At 48.0% G+C, this 22262-nt stretch overlaps 1 protein-coding gene across 1 annotated transcript in view; it reads left to right on the forward strand.

The window, feature by feature from the left end:
* The window catches only part of CENPI (centromere protein I), a 526595-nt gene that overhangs the window by 289220 nt on the left and 215113 nt on the right, over positions 1-22262 (forward strand). Inside the window, exons 8-9 of the mRNA XM_063936944.1 lie at positions 11856-11945; positions 17652-17771. Of these exons, the coding sequence (XP_063793014.1) occupies positions 11856-11945; positions 17652-17771 (210 nt within the window). The remainder of the gene's footprint in view (positions 1-11855; positions 11946-17651; positions 17772-22262) is intronic.

Raw genomic sequence — 22262 nt, forward strand, 5'->3', positions numbered from 1 at the left:
CATTGGTCACTGTAAGGGTGCAGGGCACATGGGGGGCAGCAATATAAACCTCTCCTGTGGCAAATGTACATATATACATGTACAGCTGGGCACTGTACATGTATATAAAGAGCCCCCGCCATGTTTTTAAGAATTTTGAGCGGGACAGAAGCCTGCCGCCGTGGGGGCAGGGCTTCTCCCTCACTACTCACCTGCGCCATTTTTCTCCACAGCACCGCTGAGAGGAAGCTCCCCGGACTCTCCCTGCTTGATACCACGGTGAAAGAGGGTTTTAAAGTAGAGGTGGGTGCACATAATTGGCGCATATACATACTTGAAAAGCGCTACTGGGTAAACATTCTGTGGGTTTTTTTCCTGGGTCATATAGCGCTGAGGTGTGTGCTGACATACTCTCTCTCTGTCTCTCCAAAGGGCCTGGTAGGGAACCTGTCTTCAGAAAAGAGCTTCCCTGTGTGGTGTGTCGGTACGTGTGTCGACATGTCTGAGGTTGAAGGCTCACCTAAGGAGGAGGGGGAGTTTATGAATGTAAGGTCTCCGTCGGCAGCGCCGACACCTGACTGGATGGATATTTGGAATGTTTTAAGTGCTAATGTTCATTTATTGCACAAAAGATTAGACAAAGCTGAAGCTAGGGTACAGTCAGGGAGTCAACCCATGTCTGTCCCAATGTCGCCGGGACCTTCGGGGTCTCAGAAGCGCCCACTATCCCAAATATTAGACACAGATACCGACACGGATTCAGACTCCAGTGTCGACTACGATGATGCAAAATTACAGCCAAAAGTGGCTAAATGTATTCGATATGATTATTGCAATAAAAGATGTTTTGCATATCACAGAAGAACCCCCTGTCCCTGACACGAGGGTACACATGTATAAGAGAAAGAAACCTGAGGTCACCTTTCCATCCTCATATGAGCTGAACGAATTATGCGAAAAAGCGTGGGAAACTCCAGACAAAAAACTGCAGATTCCCAAAAGGATTCTTATAGCGTATCCTTTCCCGCCAAAGGACAGAATACGGTGGGAATCCTCCCCTAGGGTAGACAAGGCTTTCACACGTTTATCAAAAAAGATAGCGCTCCCATCCCAAGATACGGCTACCCTCAAGGATCCTGCTGACCGCAAGCAGGAGGTTACCTTGAAGTCCATTTACACACATTCTGGTACGTTACTCAGACCGGCAATTGCGTCGGCCTGGGTTTGTAGTGCTGTAGCAGCATGGACAGATTCCTTATCAGCGGATATTGAGACCCTTGATAAGGATACCATTTTAATGACTCTAGGGCATATTAAATATGCTGTCTTATATATGAGGGATGCTCAAAGAGACATTAGTTTACTGGGTTCCAGAATAAACGCCATGTCTATTTCTGCTAGGCGAGTCTTATGGACCCGACAGTGGTCAGGTGATGCCGACTCAAAGAGGCATATGGAGTTTTTGCCTTACAAGGGTGAGGAATTGTTTGGAGAGGACCTCTCGGACCTCGTCTCCACAGCTACGGCAGGTAAATCACATTTTTTGCCTTATATTCCCTCACAATCTAAGAAAGCGCCTCATTATCAAATGCAGTCCTTTCGTTCAAATAAAAGCAAAAGAGTACGTGGATCGTCCTTTCTTGCCAGAGGTAAGGGCAGAGGGAAAAAGCTGCACAACACAGCTAGTTCCCAGGAACAGAAGTCCTCCCCGGCCTCTGCAAAATCCACCGCATGACGCTGGGGCTCCCCTGAGGGAGTCCGATCCAGTGGGGGCACATCTTCGACTTTTCAGCCACATCTGGGTTCACTCACAGGTGGATCCCTGGGCAATAGAAATTGTTTCCCAGGGATACAAGCTGGAATTCGAAGAGGTGCCTCCTCACCGGTTTTTCAAATTGGCGCTACAGACTTCTCCCTAGGAAAGGGAGATAGTGTTACATGCGATTCACAAATTGTGTCTTCAACAAGTGGTGGTCGAGGTTCCCCTGCTTCAAAGAGGGAATGGGTACTACTCAACTCTGTGGTCCCGAAACCGGACGGTTCGGTCAGACCCATTTTGAATTTAAAATCCCTGAACCTTTACTTAAAACGGTTCAAATTCAAAATGGAATCGCTCAGAACGGTCATCGCCAGCCTGGAAGGGGGGGGGGGGGGTTTATGGTATCTCTGGACATTAAGGATGCATGCCTGCATGTTCCCACATATCCTCCTCATCAGGCGTACCTGAGATTTGCAGTACAGGATTGTCATTACCAATTTCAGACGTTGCCATTTGGGCTTTCCACGGCCCCGAGAATTTTCACCAAGGTAATGGCGGAAATGATGGTGCTCCTGCGCAAGCAGGGTGTCACAATTATCCCATACTTGGACGATCTCCTCATAAAAGCGAGATCACGGGAGAAGTTGCTGAACAGCGTATCACTTTCGCTGAAGGTGTTACAGCGACACGGCTGGATTCTCAATATTCCAAAGTCGCAGCTGAATCCTACGACTCGTCTGCCCTTCTTGGGCATGATTCTGGACACAGACCAGAAAAGGGTTTTTCTTCCGATAGAAAAAGCGCAGGAACTCATGACTCTAGTCAAGAACCTGTTGAAGCCAAAACAAGTGTCAATACATCATTGCACTCAAGTCCTGGGAAAAATGGTGGCGACGTACAAAGCCATTCCCTTCGGCAGGTTCCATGCAAGGACTTTCCAATGGGACCTATTGGACAAATGGTCCGGGTCACATCTGCAAATGCATCAGCGGATCACCCTGTCCCCCAGGGCCAGGGTATCTCTCCTGTGGTGGCTGCTCACCTTCTAGAGGGCCGCAGGTTCGGCATTCAGGATTGGATACTGGTGACCACGGATGCGAGCCTCCAAGGTTGGGGAGCAGTCACACAGGGAAGAAATTTCCAAGGCCTTTGGTCAAGTCAAGAGACTTGTCTTCACATCAACATCCTGGAACTAAGGGCCATATACAACGCCCTACGTCAAGCGGAGACCTTACTTCGCGACCGACCAGTTCTGATCCAGTCAGACAACGTCACCGCAGTAGCTCATGTAAACCGCCAGGGCGGCACAAGGAGCAGAGTGGCGATGGCGGAAGCCACCAGAATTCTTCGCTGGGCGGAGAATCATGTAAGCGCACTGTCAGCAGTGTTCATTCCGGGAGTGGACAACTGGGAAGCAGACTTCCTCAGCAGACACGACCTGCATCCGGGAGAGTGGGGACTTCATCAGGAAGTCTTCGCACAGATTGCAAGTCGGTGGGGACTGCCCCAAATAGACATGATGGCGTCCCGTCTCAACAAAAAGCTACAAAGGTATTGCGCCAGGTCAAGAGATCCTCAAGCGGTAGCTGTGGACACCCTAGTGACACCATGGGTGTTCCAGTCGGTCTATGTATTTCCTCCTCTTCCTCTCATACCCAAGGTGTTGCGAATAATAAGAAAAAGAGGAGTGAGAACAATACTCATTGTTCTGGATTGGCCACGAAGGACCTGGTATCCGGATCTGCAGGAAATGCTCACAGAAGATCCGTGGCCTCTTCCTCTAAGACAGGACCTGTTGCAACAGGGTCCCTGTCTGTTCCAAGACTTACCGTGGCTGCGTTTGACGGCATGGCGGTTGAACGCCGGATCCTAGCGGAAAAGGGTATTCCGGATCAGGTCATTCCTACGCTAATAAAGGCTAGGAAGGACGTGACATCTAAGCATTATCACCGAATATGGTGAAAATATGTTTCTTGGAGTGAGGCCAGGAATGCTCCTACGGAAGAATTCCATCTAGGCCGTTTTCTTCACTTCCTACAAACTGGAGTAAATTTGGGCCTAAAATTAGGCTCCATTAAAGTTCAGATTTCGGCCTTATCCATTTTCTTTCAAAAGGAATTGGCCTCTCTACCTGAAGTACAGACTTTTGTGAAGGGAGTACTGCATATTCAGCCTCTTTTTGTACCTCCGGTGGCGCCTTGGGACCTTAACGTGGTGTTAAGTTTCCTTAAGTCACATTGGTTTGAACCACTTAGAACAGTGGAGTTGAAATATCTCACTTGGAAGGTGGTCATGTTAGCCTTGGCTTCGGCTAGGCGAGTTTTGGAATTAGCGGCTTTATCACACAAAAGCCCCTATCTGGTTTTCCATATGGATAGAGCGGAATTGCGGACCCGTACTCAATTCCTACCTAAGGTGGTCTCATCCTTTCATATGAACCAACCTATTGTCGTGCCTGTGGCTACACGTGACTTGGAGGATTCCGAGTCCCTTGATGTGGTCAGGGCTTTGAAAATTTACGTGGCCAGAACGGCTAGGATCAGAAAAACAGAAGCACTGTTTGTCCTGTATGCAGCCAACAAGGTCGGCGGCCCTGCTTCAAAGCAGACTATTGCTCGCTGGATCTGTAACACGATTCAGCAGGCGCATTCTACGGCAGGATTGCCGTTACCAAAATCGGTTAAGGCCCATTCCACTAGGAAGGTGGGCTCGTCTTGGGCGGCTGCCCGAGGGGTCTCGGCACTACAGCTGTGCCGAGCTGCTACTTGGTCGGGGTCAAACACCTTTGCAAAGTTCTATAAGTTTGATACCCTGGCTAAGGAGGACCTCCTGTTTGCTCAATCGGTGCTGCAGAGTCATCCGCACTCTCCCGCCCGTTTGGGAGCTTTGGTATAATCCCCATGGTCCTTACGGAGTCCCAGCATCCTCTAGGACGTTAGCGAAAATAAGATTTTAAACCTACCGGTAAATCTTTCTCGTAGTCCGTAGAGGATGCTGGGCGCCCGTTCCAAGTGCGGACTTCTTCTGCAAGACTTGTATATAGTTTTGCTTACATAAGGGTTATGTTATACTTTTCATCGGTCTTGGACTAATGCTATGTTGTTTTCATACTGTTAACTGGTTAGTATATCACAAGTTATACGGTGTGATTGGTGTGGCTGGTATGAATCTTGCCCTTGGATTAACAAAAATCCTTTCCTCGTACTGTCCGTCTCCTCTAGGCACAGTTTCTCTAACTGAGGTCTGGAGGAGGGGCATAGAGGGAGGAGCCAGTGCACACCCAGATCCAAAGTCTTTCTTAAAGTGCCATGTCTCCTGCGGAGCCCGTCTATCCCCATGGTCCTTACGGAGTCCCAGCATCCTCTACGGACTTCGAGAAAAAGATTTACCGGTAGGTTTAAAATCTTATTTTTTCTGTACCCTTCCCCAGATTTGTGCCTCGAGACTTTCCTGTCTCTGAGGTCGATGCTTGGTTTGTGTTCAGACATGCACTTTCAAGTGTGTGACCTTTTATATAGACGAGTGTGTGCCTTTCATGTCCAATCAACTGAATTTACCACAGCTGGACTCCAGTTAAGCTGTAGGAACATCTCAAGGATGATCAGTGGAAACCGAATGCACCCGAGCTCCATTTTGAAATTCATAGGAAAGGTGATTCTTTTTTTCATTTTTTTCTTTTTTTTTTTTTCTTCTTTCTCTTATATCCTAGAAAATACTGAGGTCGATTTGGTACAATGGGGTATAGACTGGTCCACTAGGAGCCATGGGCACTTTAAGACTTTAATAGTGTGGGGTCCTTCTATGCCCCTCCTACCAGACTCAGTTTAGAAAATGTGCCTGGAGGAGCCGGTCACACTGACGGAAGCTCCTGAAGAGTTTTCTGCATTTATTTTTCTGTTTGTTGTTTTCAGGCGGGGCTGGTTGGCACCAGCCTGCCTGCTTCGTGGGACTTAAGGGGGGTGGGGGGTGGCCCAACCTTTGAAAGGGTTAAAGGTCCCATTCCCTGCTGACAGGGCGCTGAGCTCCTGAGACCTATTCGCAAGCCCCACCACGGCAAGCGTACTGTCCTGCAGCACGCCGCCACCCCTAACAGTGCCGGAAGAGTGGTGAGTACTAAACCGGCTAGTGGGACGCAGGCCATTATGGTGGCATGAGGGTACGAAGACGAACAGCTTCTACATGGGGTGGAATGAGTTTCCAGACACCTTTCACGACTGCGTATCCTTACTGGCCATTATCCTTACTGGCACTACAGCCTTAAAATGGTTTTCTCCATTTTAAGCACCAGATTCCTCAGCCAGTATAAAAAAAAGTGGGAAGACCACGCGCCATTGAAGGGGCGGTGCTTCACTATGAGAGGATCCAGCAGCTCACCAGCGCCATTTTACCTCTGCAGTGGACACTGACGCTGACAGGACAGGGACCCGCGGCTCCTCCAGTGTGACTCTAGATTACCTCAGCAGTACCAGGGGGTCATAGCAGGGGGGGAGTGACTATTAGTGTACTAAGTCCCCTATCAGGGTACTTAGTCTGCGACCTGGCTAAGCTTGGCATTAACAATAAGGGCGCGGTGGGGGCTGGCTCCAAACATCTGTGTCTCCCTGAAGGACCTTGTGGGTTAATTGTATTTAACCTTTCGTGTGTGTACTGTCGCATTACATTATGTCAGGCAGAGCGTGTGTGTTTTGTACCGCGGAGTGTTCCTCTTCACCAGTGGGCTCACTACTGGGTACTCGGATTTCACAGGCTAGCTGGGCTGAACCGGAATGGGTTAATTCTCTTATGGGAATGATCTCAACTCTTTCTTCAAAATTGTTATGCAATGAGAAAGACGCAAGACTTAAAACAAACCGTGGATGATTTTATGAATAGAGACTCTGGTCCAAACAGCCTCTCATTCCTCTCCCATTTGTCCCCAAAAACTGTCTCTCGCCCATATCCTGCAGTCTGACGCTGACAGGTCAGACATGGAGAAGGGAGAGGTGGACTTAGATGTGGGGGATGCAGCTCTGTCACAGGGAATAGAGGCTCTTATAGAGGCTATCAGAGGTGTTCTGCATATTCCGGATAAGGTATCAGAGAAGTGTGAGGAATCTTATTTTAATGTAAAAAAAAAAAAAAGTCCTCAGTCACTTTTTTTCCTACGTGAAAAGAATTGAATATCCTGTTCGAAGAACCATGGGTTAATCCTGGTAAGACCTTTCAAATCCCTAAAAGGTTGCTATCATCATTTCCTTTTCCTTTAGAGGATAGGAAAAAATGGGAAAATCCACCTATAGTGGACGCATCAGTCTCTAGGCTGTCACGTAAAATTGTATTGTCTGTTCCGGGTGCAGCCTCCCTGAAAGACACGGCTGATCGTAAAATTGAGACTACACTCAAATCGTTGTACACAGCTGCGGGGGTGGGCCAAAGACCCACTATTGCATGTGCGTGGGTCACTAAAGCCATTGCTAAATGGTCAGGTAACCTAATTGAGGGGTTAGATTCCTTATTTAGGGGGAATGTTGTCTTACTCGTGCAGCATATACAGGACTCTGCAAACTTTATGGTGGAAGCCTTAAAGGAAATAGGATTGCTTAACGCACGCACTGCTGCTATAGCGGTTTCGACACTCAGGGGCCTGTGGCTACGGAAGTGGACTTCTGACGCGGATTCCAGGAAAGGCGTGGAAGCCTGCCATTCACAGGAGAGGCCTTGTTCGGAGTTGAATTAGACAAATGGATCTCCAAAGCTACTGTGGGTTAGTCTACGTATATTCTTTCCGCTGCCCCCTAATAAAGAAGACTTATTCAGCTTCTAAGTTAGTCCTTCCGGACAGCCAAGTTCAAGGGCAAATCCATAGGTGCTTCTACGTCCTCCAGCGGCGCAAGAGGTAAACCACGAGAACCAGCAACAGCAGGTGCTCAGGAACAGAGCTCAGGCTCTGCTTCCTCAGAGATTTCAGCATGACGGTGGACTGCAATGCCTGGAAGGCTGTCGGGTGGGAGCACGCCTACAATTCTTTAGTCGGATCTGGTCAAATTCGTGCCAGGATCCCTGGGTCATAAATCTTATTTCCCAAGGCTACAGACTGGAGTTCCAAGAGCTCCCACCTCACAGATTCTTCAAATCGGGCTTGCCAGTTTCACAAGAGGCAAGTATAACTTTACAGCATGCCATCCAGAAACTGCTACAGACTCACATTATTATTCCAGTTCAAGCTCATCCGTTAAACAAGGGTTACTATTCCAACTTGTTTGTAGTACCGAAGTCGGATGGTTCGGTTAGACTGATTTTGAACCTGCAGTCGTTGAACCAGTATTTACGAGTGTTCAAATTGAAGATGGAGTCTCTAAGAGCTGTGATCTCAGGTCTGGAGGAGGGGGAATTACTAGTGTCTCTGGATATCAAGGATGCGTACCTTCACATTCCAATCTGGCCGCCTCATCAGGCTTATCTACGGTTTGCACTGCAGGACTGTCACTACCTGTTCCAGGCCCTGCCATTTTGGTTTCTCCATGGCACCGAGGGTGTTCACCAAGGTGATGGCAGAGATGTTTCTCCTCCTCAAACAGGGAGTGAACATAATTCCGTTCCTGGATGATCTCCTGATAAAAGCACCGTCCAGGGAAAGGTTACTGGACAGCATTGCTCTCTCAACCAAACTTCTCCAGGATCATGGGTGGATTCTGAATCTTCTGAAATCTGACCTAGAGCCAACACTGAAGCTTCCATTCCTGGGAATGATACTGGATGCGGAGTCGCAGAAGGTGTTCCTTCCATTGGAAAAAGCATTGGTAATCCAGTTGATGGTTCGGGATGTGCATTCGTCTTCTGGGGAAAATGAGCCCCGTAAGAGGCCACCTTCAATACGGAAGGTTTCACGCAAGACCCTTCCAGCTCGATCTGTTGGACAAATGGTCCGGATCGCATCTTCACATGCACCAGAGGATCCATCGGTCGCCAACAGCCAGGATCTCCCTTCTATGGTGGCTACAAACTTCTCACCTTGTAGAGGGTTGGAGGTTCAGAATCAGAACTGGATTCTGCTAAGCACATTTGCAAGCCTCAGGGGTTGGGGAGCAGTCACTCAGGGGGTGCAGTTTCGAGGAGGATGGTCGAGTCAGAAAGTCGTTCTTCAAATCAACATTCTGGAACTAAGGGCCGTATACAACGCCCTTCTGCAGGCTTCACATCTTCAAGATCGGCCATTCAGGTCCAGTAGGACAATGTGACTGCAGCAACGTACATAAACCGACAGGGCAGAACGAAAAGCAGAGTGGCAATGTCAGGTGTCAAGAATTCGATATGGCGTTGTCAGCTGTCTTCCTTACGGGAGTAGACAACTGGGAGGCAGACTTCCTCAGCATACACGACCTGCACCCGGGGGAGTGGGGTCTTCACCCAGAAGAGTTCCGGTGCTTGACAAGTCGATGGTGATATCCACAGATCAACATGATGGTCTCTTGTCTCAACAAAAAGCTCAAGAGGTATTGTTCTAGGTCGAGAGACCCACAGGCGGTGGCGGTAGACGACCTGATGACTCCATGGGTTTATCAGATGGTGTACATGTTTCCTCCACTTCAGCTGATCCCAGGAATTCTTAAAAGAATAAAAGGGAAAAGATTCAAGTAATTCTAATTGCTCCGGACTGGGCAAGAAGGGCCTGGTACATGGATCTTTTGGAGATGCTCCTCGAAGATTCGTGGCCTCTACCTCTTTGCCAGGATCTTCTGCAACAGGGCCCGTTCGTTTATCAGGACTTACCGCGGTTACCTTTGATGGCATGGAAGTTGAACGGCTGATTCTAGCCAGGAGAGGGATTCCTAACAAGGTTATCCCGACTATGGTCCAAGCCAGAAAGGTGGTAACATCAAACATTACCATCGTATTTGGAAGAAATACATCTCTCTTGGTGTGAGAGCAGAAACCTTTCTGCGTTAGATTTCCATCTAGGACGTTTCCAGCTTTTTCTACAAGCTGGAGTGGATGTGGTCCTACGTCTGGGCTCCATAAAAGTCCAGATTTTGGCCATGTCCATTTTCTTTCAGAAACAGTTGACTTCTTTCCCTGAGGTCCAGATGTTCTTGAAAGGTGTTCTACACATCCAACTCCCCTTCGTGCCTCCCACGGCACCTTGGGATCTCAATGTGGTACCTCTTTTCCTCCAATCGGACTGGTTTGAGCTGCTGCAGGAGGTGGACGTAAAATATCTTGCGTGGAAGACCGTCACACTGTTGGCCTTGGCTTCAGCAAGACGTCTGTCAGAGCTGGGAGCTTGTCTCGCAAAAGTCCATATTTGTTTTTCCAAGAGGACAGAGCTGAACTCGGAACTTGTCAGCAATTTCTTCCCAAGGTGGTCCGGTTGTCACTGACACCTCGGCTACTTCAAAGTTTTTGGATGTTGTGAGGGCTTTGAAAGTGTATGTGAAATAAAACCCAGCTCGTCACACGGACTCGCGGTTTGTTCTTTATGATCTCAATAAGATTGGGTGTCCTGCTTCAAAGCAGACTATTGCAATTTGGATCACACTTACTGTCCAGCATGCTTTATTCCACGGCAAGTTTGCCGTGTCTAAGATCTGTACAGGCCCACTCTACTCTGTTGGTGGGTTCTTCCTGGGCGGCTGCCCGGGGTGTCTCGGCTTTACAGCTCTGCCGAGCAGCTACTTGGTCAGGTTCGAACACATTTGCGAAGTTCTACAGGTTTTATACTTTGGCCTCTGAGGACATTCAGTTTGGTCAATCAGTTCTGCAGGACCCTCAGCACACTCCCACCCGGTTTGGGAGCTCTGGTACATCCCCATGGTACTAAATGGACCCCAGTGTCCTCTAGGACTCAAGAGAAAATAGGATTTTAATTGCCTACCGGTAAATCCTTTTCTCGTAGTCCATAGAGGATACTGTGCGCCCGCCCAGTGCTACGTATTTCCTGTACTGTTACTTGGTTAAGTAATGTTGGTTCAGCCGTTGCAGTTCCTGTTTGAAGTTTGGTTAGCTTGGCTTTCTGTGTGTGTGTGTGTGTGTGTGTGTGTGTGTGTGTGTGTGTGTGTGTGTGTGTGTGTGTGTTTGTTTGAAATCTCACCTCTATCCTCGTCTCGAAGTATGTCATTCTCCTCGGTCACAGTTTCCTAGACTGAGTCTGGTAGGAGGGGCATAGAGGGAGGAACCAGTGCATACCCAGATCCAAAGTCTTTCTTAAAGTGCCCATGTCTCCTGCGGAACCCGTCTATCCCCATGGTCCTTACGGAGTCCCAGCATCCTCTACGGACTACGAGAAAAAGATTTACCGGTAGGTTTAAAATCTTATTTTTTCTGTACCCTTCCTCAGATTTGTGCCTCGAGACGATCCTGTCTCTGAGGTCGATGCTTGGTTTGTGTTCAGACATGCACTTTCAAGTGTGTGACCTTTTATATAGACGAGTGTGTGCCTTTCATGTCCAATCAACTGAATTTACCACAGCTGGACTCACTATCAAATGTTGAAAGGGCCCATGGCTCATAGTGGACCAGTCTATACCCCATGGTACTAAGTGGACCCCAGTATCCTCTACGATCTACGAGAAAAGGATTTACCGGTAGGTAATTAAAATCCTATTTTAATACATTTTGCAAAAATCTCACACTTTTCACGTTGTCATTATGGTGTATTGTTTATAGACTTGAGGGAAAAAATTAATTACATTTTGGAATAATTCTGTAACAAAACAAAATGTGGAAAAAGTGAAGCGCTGTGAATACTTTCCGGATGCACTGTATCAAATGAATCATGAGCTCCTAATGGAACCTAATGCGATGCACGGCTATTCTTTTTTCCGGTATTACAGTAAGTTAGCCTTTGCTTATTTTCTGTCCGCGCCTCTGTGGAATGGGTGAACATAAACAATGTGTTTTTACTGGCAATATCTCACTGAGTTTTATCTTATACAGAACAAAGTGATTCCGTACCCCCCCTCCCCACGTCATGTGAATTGCATGTGGTAATTCATATAATCATATCATTGTCTCCCTGGTTTGGATTATATTGGCCATGTGCCGGTAATGCTTACTTTACTATATTTTTGCCATTGTAGTAAATGCAATGCAAGAACGCAGAGTATTCCTTTCATTTTCTTTTACATATTTTGTTTTTCAGGGATTGCAACCTCACATTCTTGGCCTGCTTTCCTTATATAAAGTTTTCTGTCCTGAGCTGGTCTCTCTTACTTTACCTGGAAAAATTAAGGCAAGTTAAGGATTACGATAATGAGCTCATTTTAGAAAAGAAAAATAAAGCAGCATATGTTTGGAGGAGGGAATTTTTATTTTTGCAGAGCAGCGGTTTGAGCTTTTTTTATTTATTAATTTTTTTAAATTTTCTCTAACGTCCTAGTGGATGCTGGGGACTCCGTCAGGACCATGGGGGATAGCGGCTCCGCAGGAGAGACTGGGCACAAAGTAAAAGCTTTAGGACTAGCTGGTGTGCACTGGCTCCTCCCCCTATGACCCTCCTCCAAGCCTCAGTTAAGATTTTGTGCCCGAACGAGAAGGGTGCAATCTAGGTGGCTCTCCTGAGCTGCTTAGAGTAAAAGTTTAAATAGGTTTTTTATTTTCAGTGAGACCTGCTGGCAACAGGCTCACTGCATTGAGGGACTAAGGGGAGAGAAACGAACTCACCTGCGTGCAGAGTGGATTGGGTTTCTTAGGCTACTGGACATTAGCTCCAGAGGGACGATCACAGGCCCAGCCATGGATGGGTCCCGGAGCCGCGCCGCCGGCCCCCTTACAGATGCTGAAGCAAGAAGAGGTCCATAAATCGGCGGCGGAAGACTTTCCTGTCTTCATAAGGTAGCGCACAGCACTGCAGCTGTGCGCCATTGCTCTCAGCACACTTCACACTCCGGTCACTGAGGGTGCAGGACGCTGGGGGGGGGGCGTCCTGGGAAGCAATGAATTTACCTTATTTGGCAAAAAATACATCACATAGAGCTCCTGGGCTATATGGATGTATTTAACCCCTGCCAGTTTTCCAGAAAAAAGCGGGAGAAGAGCCCGCCGTGAAGGGGGCGGGGCCTATCTCCTCAGCACACAGCGCCATTTTTCCCACACAGCTCCGCTGGTAGGAAGGCTCCCAGAATCTCCCCTGCATCCTGCAACTACAGAAACAGGGTAAAAAAGAGAGGGGGGCACTTATTTGGCAAAATAACAGATATAAGCAGCTATAAGGGATAGACACTTATTGTAAGGTTGTCCCTATACATATATAGCGCTCTGGTGTGTGCTGGCAAACTCTCCCTCTGTCTCCCCAAGGGGCTAAGTGGGTCCTGTCCTCTATCAGAGCATTCCCTGTGTGTGTGCTGTGTGTCGGTACGTTTGTGTCGACATGTATGAGGAGAAAAATGATGTGGAGACGGAGCAGAGTGTCTGTAACAGTGATGTCACCCCCTAGGGGGTCGACACCTGAGTGGATGTACTGTTGAAAATTACGTGACAGTGTCAGCTCTATATAAAAAAAACAGTGGTTGACATGAGACAGCTGGCTACTCAGCTTGTGCCTGTCCAGACGTCTCATAGGCCGTCAGGCAGATGGCAGATACAGACGCCGACACGGATACTGACTCCTGTGTCGACGGTGAAGAGACAACCGTGATTTCCAGTAGGGCCACACGTTACATGATTGAGACAATGAAAAATGTTTTATACATTTCTGATAATACGAGTACCACCAAAAAAAGGGGTATTATGTTCAGTGAGGGAAAAACTACCTGTAGTTTTCCTGAATCTGAGAAATAAAATGAGGTGTGTGATGATGCGTGGGTTTCCCCCCGATAACAATTAATAATTTCTTAAAAAGTATTGGCTGCATACCCTTTCCCGCCAGAGGTTAGGATGCATTGGGAAACACCCCCTAGGGGGGATAAGGCGCTCACACGCTTGTAAGAACAAGGGCTCTACCCTCTCATGAGATGGCCGCCCTTAAGGATCCTGCTGATAGAAAGCAGGAGGGTATCCAAAAAAGGTATTTACACACATACTGGTGTTATACTGCGACCAGCTATCGCCTCAGCCTGGAGGTGCAGTGCTGGGTTGGCTTGGTCGGATTCCCTAACTGGAAATATTGATATCCTAGATAAGGATAGTATATTATTGCCTATAGAGCATTTAAAAGATGCATTTCTATATATGCATGATGCACAGCGGAATAATTGCCGACTGGCATCAAGTATAAGTGCGTTGTCCAATTCTACCAGTAAAATGGTCAGGTGATGCGGATTCCAAACGGCATTTGGAAGTATTGCCTTTGAAAGGGGACATTTGGGGTCGGTCTTTTAGACCTGGTGGCCACGGCAACAGCTGGGAAATCCACGTTTGTACCCCAGGTCGCCTCTCAAAATAAGACGCCGTATTATCAGGCGCAGTCCTTTGTTGGCAAGCGGACAAAAGGTTCCTCTTTTCTGCTCGTGACAGAGGGAGAGGAAAAAGGCTGCAGAGATCAGCCAGTTCCCAGGAACAGAAACCCTTTCCCGCCTCTGCCAAGCCCTCAGTATGACGCTAGGGCTTTACAAGCTCAGGCACGGTGGGGGCCCGTTCTCAATGAATTTCAGTGCGCAGTGGGCTCACTCGCAAGTAGACCCCTGGATCCTTCAGGTAATATCTCAGGGGTACATATTGGAATTCGAGACGTCTCCCCCTCGCCGTTTCCAAAAGTCGACTTTACCGACGTCTCCCTCTGACAGGGAGGCAGTTTTGGAAGCCATTCACAAGCTGTATTCCCAGCAGGTGATAATCAAGGTACCCCTCCTGCAACAGGGAACGGGGTATTATTCCACACTATTGTGGTACCGAAGCCAGACGGCTCGGTGAGACCGATTCTAAAATCTAAAATCTTTGAACACTTACATACAGAGGTTCAAATTCAAGATTGAGTCACTCAGAGCAGTGATTGCGAACCTGGAAGAAGGGGACTACATGATGTCTCGGGACATCAAGGATGCTTACCTTCATGTCAAAATTTACCCTTCTCACCAAGGGTACCTCAGGTTTATGGTACAGAACTGTCACTATCAGTTCAGACGCTGCCGTAGGGATGGTCCACGGCACCCCGGGTCTTTACCAAGGTAATGGCCGAAATGATGATATTCCTTCAAAGGAAGGAAATTTTAGTTATCCCTTACTTGGACGATTCCCTGATAAGGGTAAGATCCAGGGAACAGTTGGAGGTCGGTGTAGCACTATCTCAGGTAGTGTTGCGGCAGCACGATTGGATTCTCAATATTCCAAAATCGCAGCTAGTTCCGACGACGTGTCTTCTGTTCCTAGGGATGATCCTGGACACAGTCCAGAAAAAGGTGTTTCTCCCGGAGGAGAAAGCCAGGGAGTTATCCGAGCTAGTCAGGAACCTCCTCAAACCGAGCCAAGTCTCAGTGCATCAATGCACAAGGGTTCTGGGTAAAATGGTGGCTTCCTACGAAGCAATCCCATTCGGCAGATTCCACGCAAGAACTTTCCAGTGGGACCTGATGGACAAATGGTCCGGGTCGCATCTTCAGATGCATCAGCGGATAACCCTGTCACCAAGGACAAGGGTGTCCCTCCTGTGGTGGTTGCAGAGTGCTCATCTTCTAGAGGGCCGCAGATTCGGCATTCAGGACTGGGTTCTGGTAACCACGGATGCCAGCCTGCGAGGCAGGGGAGCAGTCACACAGGGAAGGAATATCCAGGACTTATGGTCAAGCCTGGAGACATCACTTCACATAAATATCCTGAAGCTAAGGGACATTTACAATGCTCTAAGCTTAGCAAGACCTCTGCTTCAAGGACAGCCGGTGTTGATCCAGTCGGACAACATCACGGCAGTCACCCACGTAAACAGACAGGGTGGCACAAGAAGCAGAAGGGCAATGACAGAAGCTGCAAGGATTCTTCGCTGGGCGGAAAATCATGGGATAGCACTATCAGCAGTATTCATTCCGGGAGTGGACAACTGGGAAGCAGACTTCCTCAGCACGACCTCCACCCGGGAGAGTGGGGACTTCACCCAGAAGTCTTCCACATGATTATAAACCGTTGGGAAAAAACTCGACAGGTATTGCGCCAGGTCAAGGGACCCTCAGGCAATAGCTGTAGACGCTCTGGTAACACTGTGGGTGTACCAGTCAGTGTATGTGTTCCCTCCTCTGCCTCTCATACCCAAGGTACTGAGATTGATAAGATGGAGAGGAGTAAGCACTATATTCGTGGCTCCGGATTGGCCAAGAAGGACTTGGTAACCGGAACTTCAAGAGATGCTCACGGAGGATCCGTGGCCTCTACCTCTAAGAAGGGACCTGCTCCAACAAGGACCCTGTCTGTTCCAAGACTTACCGCGGCTGCGTTTGACGGCATGGCGGTTGAACGCCGGATCCTGAAGGAAAAAGGCATTCCAGATGAAGTCATCCCTACCCTGATCAAAGCCAGGAAGGATGTAACCGTACAACATTATCACCGTATTTGGCGTAAATATGTTGCGTGGTGCGAGGCCAGGAAGGCCCCTACGGAGGAATTTCAACTGGGTCGATTCCTGCATTTCCTGCAAACAGGACTGTCTATGGGCCTCAAATTAGGGTCCATTAAGGTTCAAATTTCGGCCCTGTCGATATTCTTCCAAAAAGAACTAGCTTCTGTATCTGAAGTTCAGACGTTTGTCAAGGGAGTACTGCATATACAGCCTCCTTTTGTGCCTCCAGTGGCACTTTGGGATCTCAATGTAGTGTTGGGATTCCTAAAATCACATTGGTTTGAACCACTCACCACTGTGGACTTGAAATATCTCACTTGGAAAGGGGTAATGCTGTTGGCCCTGGCTTCAGCCAGGCGTGTATCAGAATTGGCGGCTTTATCCTATAAAAGCCCTTACCTAATTTTTCATACGGACAGGGCAGAATTGAGGACTCGTCCTCAATTTCTCCCTAAGGTGGTTTCAGCATTTCACTTAAACCAACTTATTGTGGTGCCTGCGGCTACTAGGGACTTGGAGGATTCCAAGTTGCTGGACGTAGTCAGGGCCCTGAAAATATATGTTCCAGGACGGCTGGAGTCAGAAAATCTGACTCGCTGTTTATCCTGTATGCACCCAACAAGCTGGGTGCTCCTGCTTCTAAGCAGACGATTGCTCGTTGGATTTGTAGTACAATTCAGCTTGCACATTCTGTGGCAGGCCTGCCACAGCCTAAATCTGTAAAAGCCCATTCCACACGGAAAGTGGGCTCATCTTGGGCGGCTGCCCGAGGGGTCTCGGCTTTACAACTTTGCCGAGCAGCTACTTGGTCAGGGGCAAACACGTTTGCTAAATTCTACAAATTTGATACCCTAGCTGAGGAGGACCTGGAGTTCTCTCATTCGGTGCTGCAGAGTCATCCGCACTCTCCCGCCCGTTTGGGAGCTTTGGTATAATCCCCATGGTCCTGACGGAGTCCCCAGCATCCACTAGGACGTTAGAGAAAATAAGAATTTACTTACCGATAATTCTATTTCTCATAGTCCGTAGTGGATGCTGGGCGCCCATCCCAAGTGCGGATTGTCTGCATTACTTGTACATAGTTATTGTTACAAAAATCGGGTTATTGTTGTTGTGAGCCATCTTTTCAGAGGCTCCTTCTGTTATCATGCTGTTAACTGGGTTCAGATCACAAGTTGTACGGTGTGATTGGTGTGGCTGGTAATGAGTCTTACCCGGGATTCAAAATTCTTCCTTATTATGTACGCTCGTCCGGGCACAGTATCCTAACTGAGGCTTGGAGGAGGGTCATAGGGGGAGGAGCCAGTGCACACCAGCTAGTCCTAAAGCTTTTACTTTGTGCCCAGTCTCTCCTGCGGAGCCGCTATCCCCCATGGTCCTGACGGAGTCCCCAGCATCCACTACGGACTATGAGAAATAGAATTATCGGTAAGTAAATTCTTATTTTTTTTGTAGGTGTACTTTAAAACTTCTAGCTTGCTGTTTACCTCTGAGCTGAAAGCGATTGCCAAGAGGAATGCAGGTGATCCTGTTGGCGATAATAAGTTGGGTCTTTGCACACCATCTCGTAAAAGGGCAAGTATGAATTACCCATATTTTATTTTTGAAAATTTAATTTGCTTATATAATTTAGTTATAGGATGTTTCCAATGGCTTTAAATTTACATGTACTGACCAACACATGAAATACACAGAACTGGTATTGTTGTCACACACAGTTTATATTTCGACTTTCAAACTTTACTCTTCGTTGTCCACCCTCTCTGGTGCTGCGGGAGAATCTCGTTTGAAGCTTTTATCTTCCGCTGCACTGCATTATAAATATAATCTCCCGATTCTTTGGATTCTTCATTGCAGCCAGGGGACCACCAAGAAATATCTGAGCAAGGACAGTGATTTGCTGCAGTAATGAGTATGATTTCTGTCCGTGCTTATCAGCGTCTGCTGTTGACTGTCAGCAAATCCTTGTTGGAACCCCAGCAGTAGGGAATGCAGCTTTTCTGACCCCTGTGATCGGTGTCTTACTTGGGGGGGACTGTGAAATGCTTTATTAGTAATCTCACAAAAAGGACAATACAAAAGTTTTATAATCCATATTTCTCATACATCCTAAAGGATGCTGGGGACGCTTCAAGAACCATGGGGTATAGACGGGATCTGCAGGAGACATGGGCACTTTAAGACTTTGAAGGGGTGTGAACTGGCTCCTCTCTCTATGCCCCTCCTCCAGACTTCAGTTTAGAATCTGTGCCCAGGCAGACTGGATGCACAACTGAGGAGCTCTACTGAGTTTCTCAGAAAATACTTTTATGTTAGGTTTTTTATTTTCAGGGAGGCTGCTGGCAACGGTCTCCCTGCATCGTGGGACTTAGGGGAGAGAAGTCAGACCTACTTCTAGGGAGTTTAAAGGCTCTGCTGCTTGACTACAGGACACCATTAGCTCCTGAGGGTTTGGAACACTAGGTACGCCTAGGGGTTCACTCCCAGAGCCCGCCGTCACCCCCCTTGCAGAGCCAGAAGTCAGAAGACAGGTGAGTAGAAGAAGAAAAGGAGACTTCAGTGACGAATTCTGAGGTACCGCACAGCGATCGCGCTGCGCGTCATGCTCCCATGCACAGCAGAGGGGGGGTCAGCATTATACACCTCTGTTTTGGCTGGCAGAATGCAAATTAAGTGCTTGGCCACTAAATTCATACCCCTGCCGCAATGGTTTATTTTAAAAAGGAGCGGGCTGAAGCGTGCCATGTAGGGGGCGGGGCTTAGCCCTCACAGCTCACATCAGCGCCATTTTTTCTCCAGAGCATGCAGAGACGCTGGTCCTTCCTCACCACTGATATTACAAGTAACAGGGTGCAAAACGGGGGGGGGCACAGCATATTTGGTGCAATATTAAGTGTGTTTAAAGCGCTGCAGGGTCTGAGGCATTATATTTATGGCTTGCAGAACCGGGACAGGCGCTGGGTTGTGAACTGGCAAACTCCCTCTGTGTTTCTCTGACAGGCTTTACTGTGGGTCTGTCCCCCCTTTTGGCCCAGTGTGTCTGTGGGTGTCGGTACACTTGTGTCGGCATGTCGTAGGCGGAGTGCTCTTCCCAGGAGGAGACTGTGTTGGGGGCAGAAACAGCTGTGGGAGTGACCCTGTCGGCACTGCCGACTTCTGACTGGGTAAATGTGTTGAATGCTTTGAATGCTAATGTGGCTCTTATTAATAAGAGATTAGATAAATCTGAGTCTCAGAACCAGGTATGGAAAAAATCTGTGGAGGATGTGTTATCACAGGTACAGACCCCCTCGGGGTCACATAAACGTTTGTTTGCGCAGTTAGCAGACACTGATACCGACACGGACTCTGACTCCAGTGTCGACTATAGTGATGCCAGATTAGACCCAAAATTGCCAAAGAGCATTCAGTACATGATTGTGGCAATAAAACACGTCTTACACATCACTGAGGACCCTGCTGTTCCTGATACTAGGGTCTGTATGTTTAAGGGAAAGAAACCTGAGGTAACGTTTACTCCCTCTCATGAACTGAATGCCCTTTTTGAAATAATGTGGGAAAATCCTGACAGAAAGTTTCTGATTCCCAAAAGGATTCAAATGGCGTATCCATTCCCCTCTGGGGATTGAGGAAAGTGGGAGTCACCTCCCGTTGTAGACAAGGCACTGTCACGTTTGTCTAAAAAGGTGGCGTTACCGTCTCCTGACACGGCAGCCCTTAAGGATTCTGCGGATCGTAGGCAGGAAAATACACTGAAATCCATTTATGTCACCACAGGTACACTACTCAGACCAGCTATTGCATCTGCGTGGGTGAGTAGTGCTATCGAAAAATGGGCAGATAACTTGTCATCTCGTGTAGATACCCTGGACAGGGATACCATCCTTTTAACGCTGGGTTATATCAGGGACGCTGCAGCCTACCTAAAGGAAGCGGTGAGAGATATTGTACTCTTAGGATCAAGGGCCAATGCCATGGCAGTCTCAGCTAGGAGGGCATTGTGGATTCATCAGTGGAATGCAGATGCTGACTCTCTAAGAAAGCTATGGAGTCTCTACCGTATAAAGGTGGTGTATTGTTTGGTGAAGGTCTCACTGAACTGGTATCTACGGCTACCGCGGGTAAATCGTCATTTTTGCCTTATGTTCCTCCACAACAAAAGAAAGCTCACCACTTGCAGATGCAGTCCTTTCAGCCAAATAAATAAAAAAAGGCCGAGGTTATTCCTTCCTTGGTAATAGAGGAAAAGGTAAATGATCTCTGGCCGTGGCCGGTTCTCAGGAGCAGAAGTCGTCCTCCGGCTTCTGCCAAATCCACCGCATGACGCTGGGGCTCCTCTGCGGGAGTCCGCACCGGTGGGGGCACGTCTCAAGCTCTTCAGTCAATTCTGGGCTCGTTCGGCTCTAGATCCGTGGGTTGTAGAAATAGTGTCCCAGGTTTACAAACTGGAGCTTCAAGACGTTCCCCCTCAACGTTTTTTTCAAGTCAGCCTTACCAGCTTCTCTTCCCAACAGAAAGGTAGTATGCGATGTAATACAAAAGTTGTGTCTAAATAAAGTTATTGTCAGGGTTCCCCCGACACAACAGGGAGAAGGCTTTTATTCAAGCCTATTAGTGGTCCCGAAGCGGGACGGCTCGGCCAGACCAATTCTGAACCTAAAATCCCTAAATCTTTACCTAAAAAAAAATTCAAATTCAAGATGGAATCTCTCCGAGCAGTGATCTCCAGTCTCGGAAGGGGATTTCATGGTGTCGGTCGACATAAAGGATGCCTACTTGCACATCCCCATATATCCTCCGCATCAGGCTTACCTGAGATTTGCTACTCAGGATTGTCATTACCAATTTCAGACGTTGCCGTTTGGTCTGTCCACTGTTCCGAGGATTTTCACCAAGGTAATGGCGGAAATGATGGTCCTCCTTCTCAAGCAAGGAGTCAGGATTATCCCGTACCTGGACGATCTCCTGATAAAGGCGAGTTCCAAAAACAAGCTGGAGCAGGACATTGCGCTCTCCCTGACAGTGCTGCAACAACATGGTTGGCTCCAAACCTGCTGAAATCACAGTTGAATCCGACAAAGTGGCTGTTATTTTTTGGAATGGTTCTGGACACAGAATTAGAGAGTTTTTCTTCCAGAAGAGAAGGCTCTGGAAATTCAGAGTTTGGTAAAACAAATTCTGAAACCAGCGAGAGTGTCAATTCATCAATGCACTCAGTTGCTGGGGAAGATGGTGGGGGCCTACGAGGCCATTCAGTTTGGCAGGTTCCATGCCAGAGTGTTTCAGTGGGATCTCTTGGACAAGTGGTCCGGATCCCATCTGACCATGCACCGGAAAATAGTCCTATCCTCCAAGACCAGAATCTCACTCATGTGGTGGCTGCACAGCTCTTACCTCCTAGAGGGAAGCAGGTTCGGGATCCAGGACTGGATCCTAGTAACCACGGAATCGAGTCTCCGAGGCTGGGGAGCAGTCACACGGGGAAACCTTCCAGGGAAAATGGTCAAGCCAGGAAGCTTGTCTACACATAAACGTTCTGGAGTTAAGGGCCATTTACAACGGCCTTCTTCAAGTGGAACATCTTCTTCGCAATCTGCCCGTCCTGATCCAGTCGAACAATATAACAGCATTGGCGCACATAAACCGCCAGGGCAGAACAAAGAGCAGGACGGCAATGGCAGAGGCGACAAAAGTTCTCCGCTGGGCAGAAAGACATACAAGCGCTCTGTCAGCAGTCTTCATTCCAGGAGTGGACAACTGGGAAGCAGACTTCCTCAGCAGACACGATCTCCATCCAGGAGAGTGGAGTCTTCATCAAGAGGTCTTTGCAGAAGTGACAAGTCTTTGGGGAATTCTTCAAATAGACATGATGGCATCATGCATCAACAAGAAACTTCAGAGATATTGGCCCTCATTCCGAGTTGTTTGCTCGGTAATTTTCTTCGCATCGCAGCGATTTTCCGCTAATTGCGCATGCGCAATGTTCGCACTGCGACTGCGCCAAGTAAATTTGCTATGAAGATTGGTATTTTACTCACGGCATTACAAGGTTTCTCTGACGTCCTA

This window comes from Pseudophryne corroboree, chromosome 8, assembly GCF_028390025.1.
Source record: "Pseudophryne corroboree isolate aPseCor3 chromosome 8, aPseCor3.hap2, whole genome shotgun sequence".
NCBI classification, from domain to species: domain Eukaryota; kingdom Metazoa; phylum Chordata; class Amphibia; order Anura; family Myobatrachidae; genus Pseudophryne; species Pseudophryne corroboree.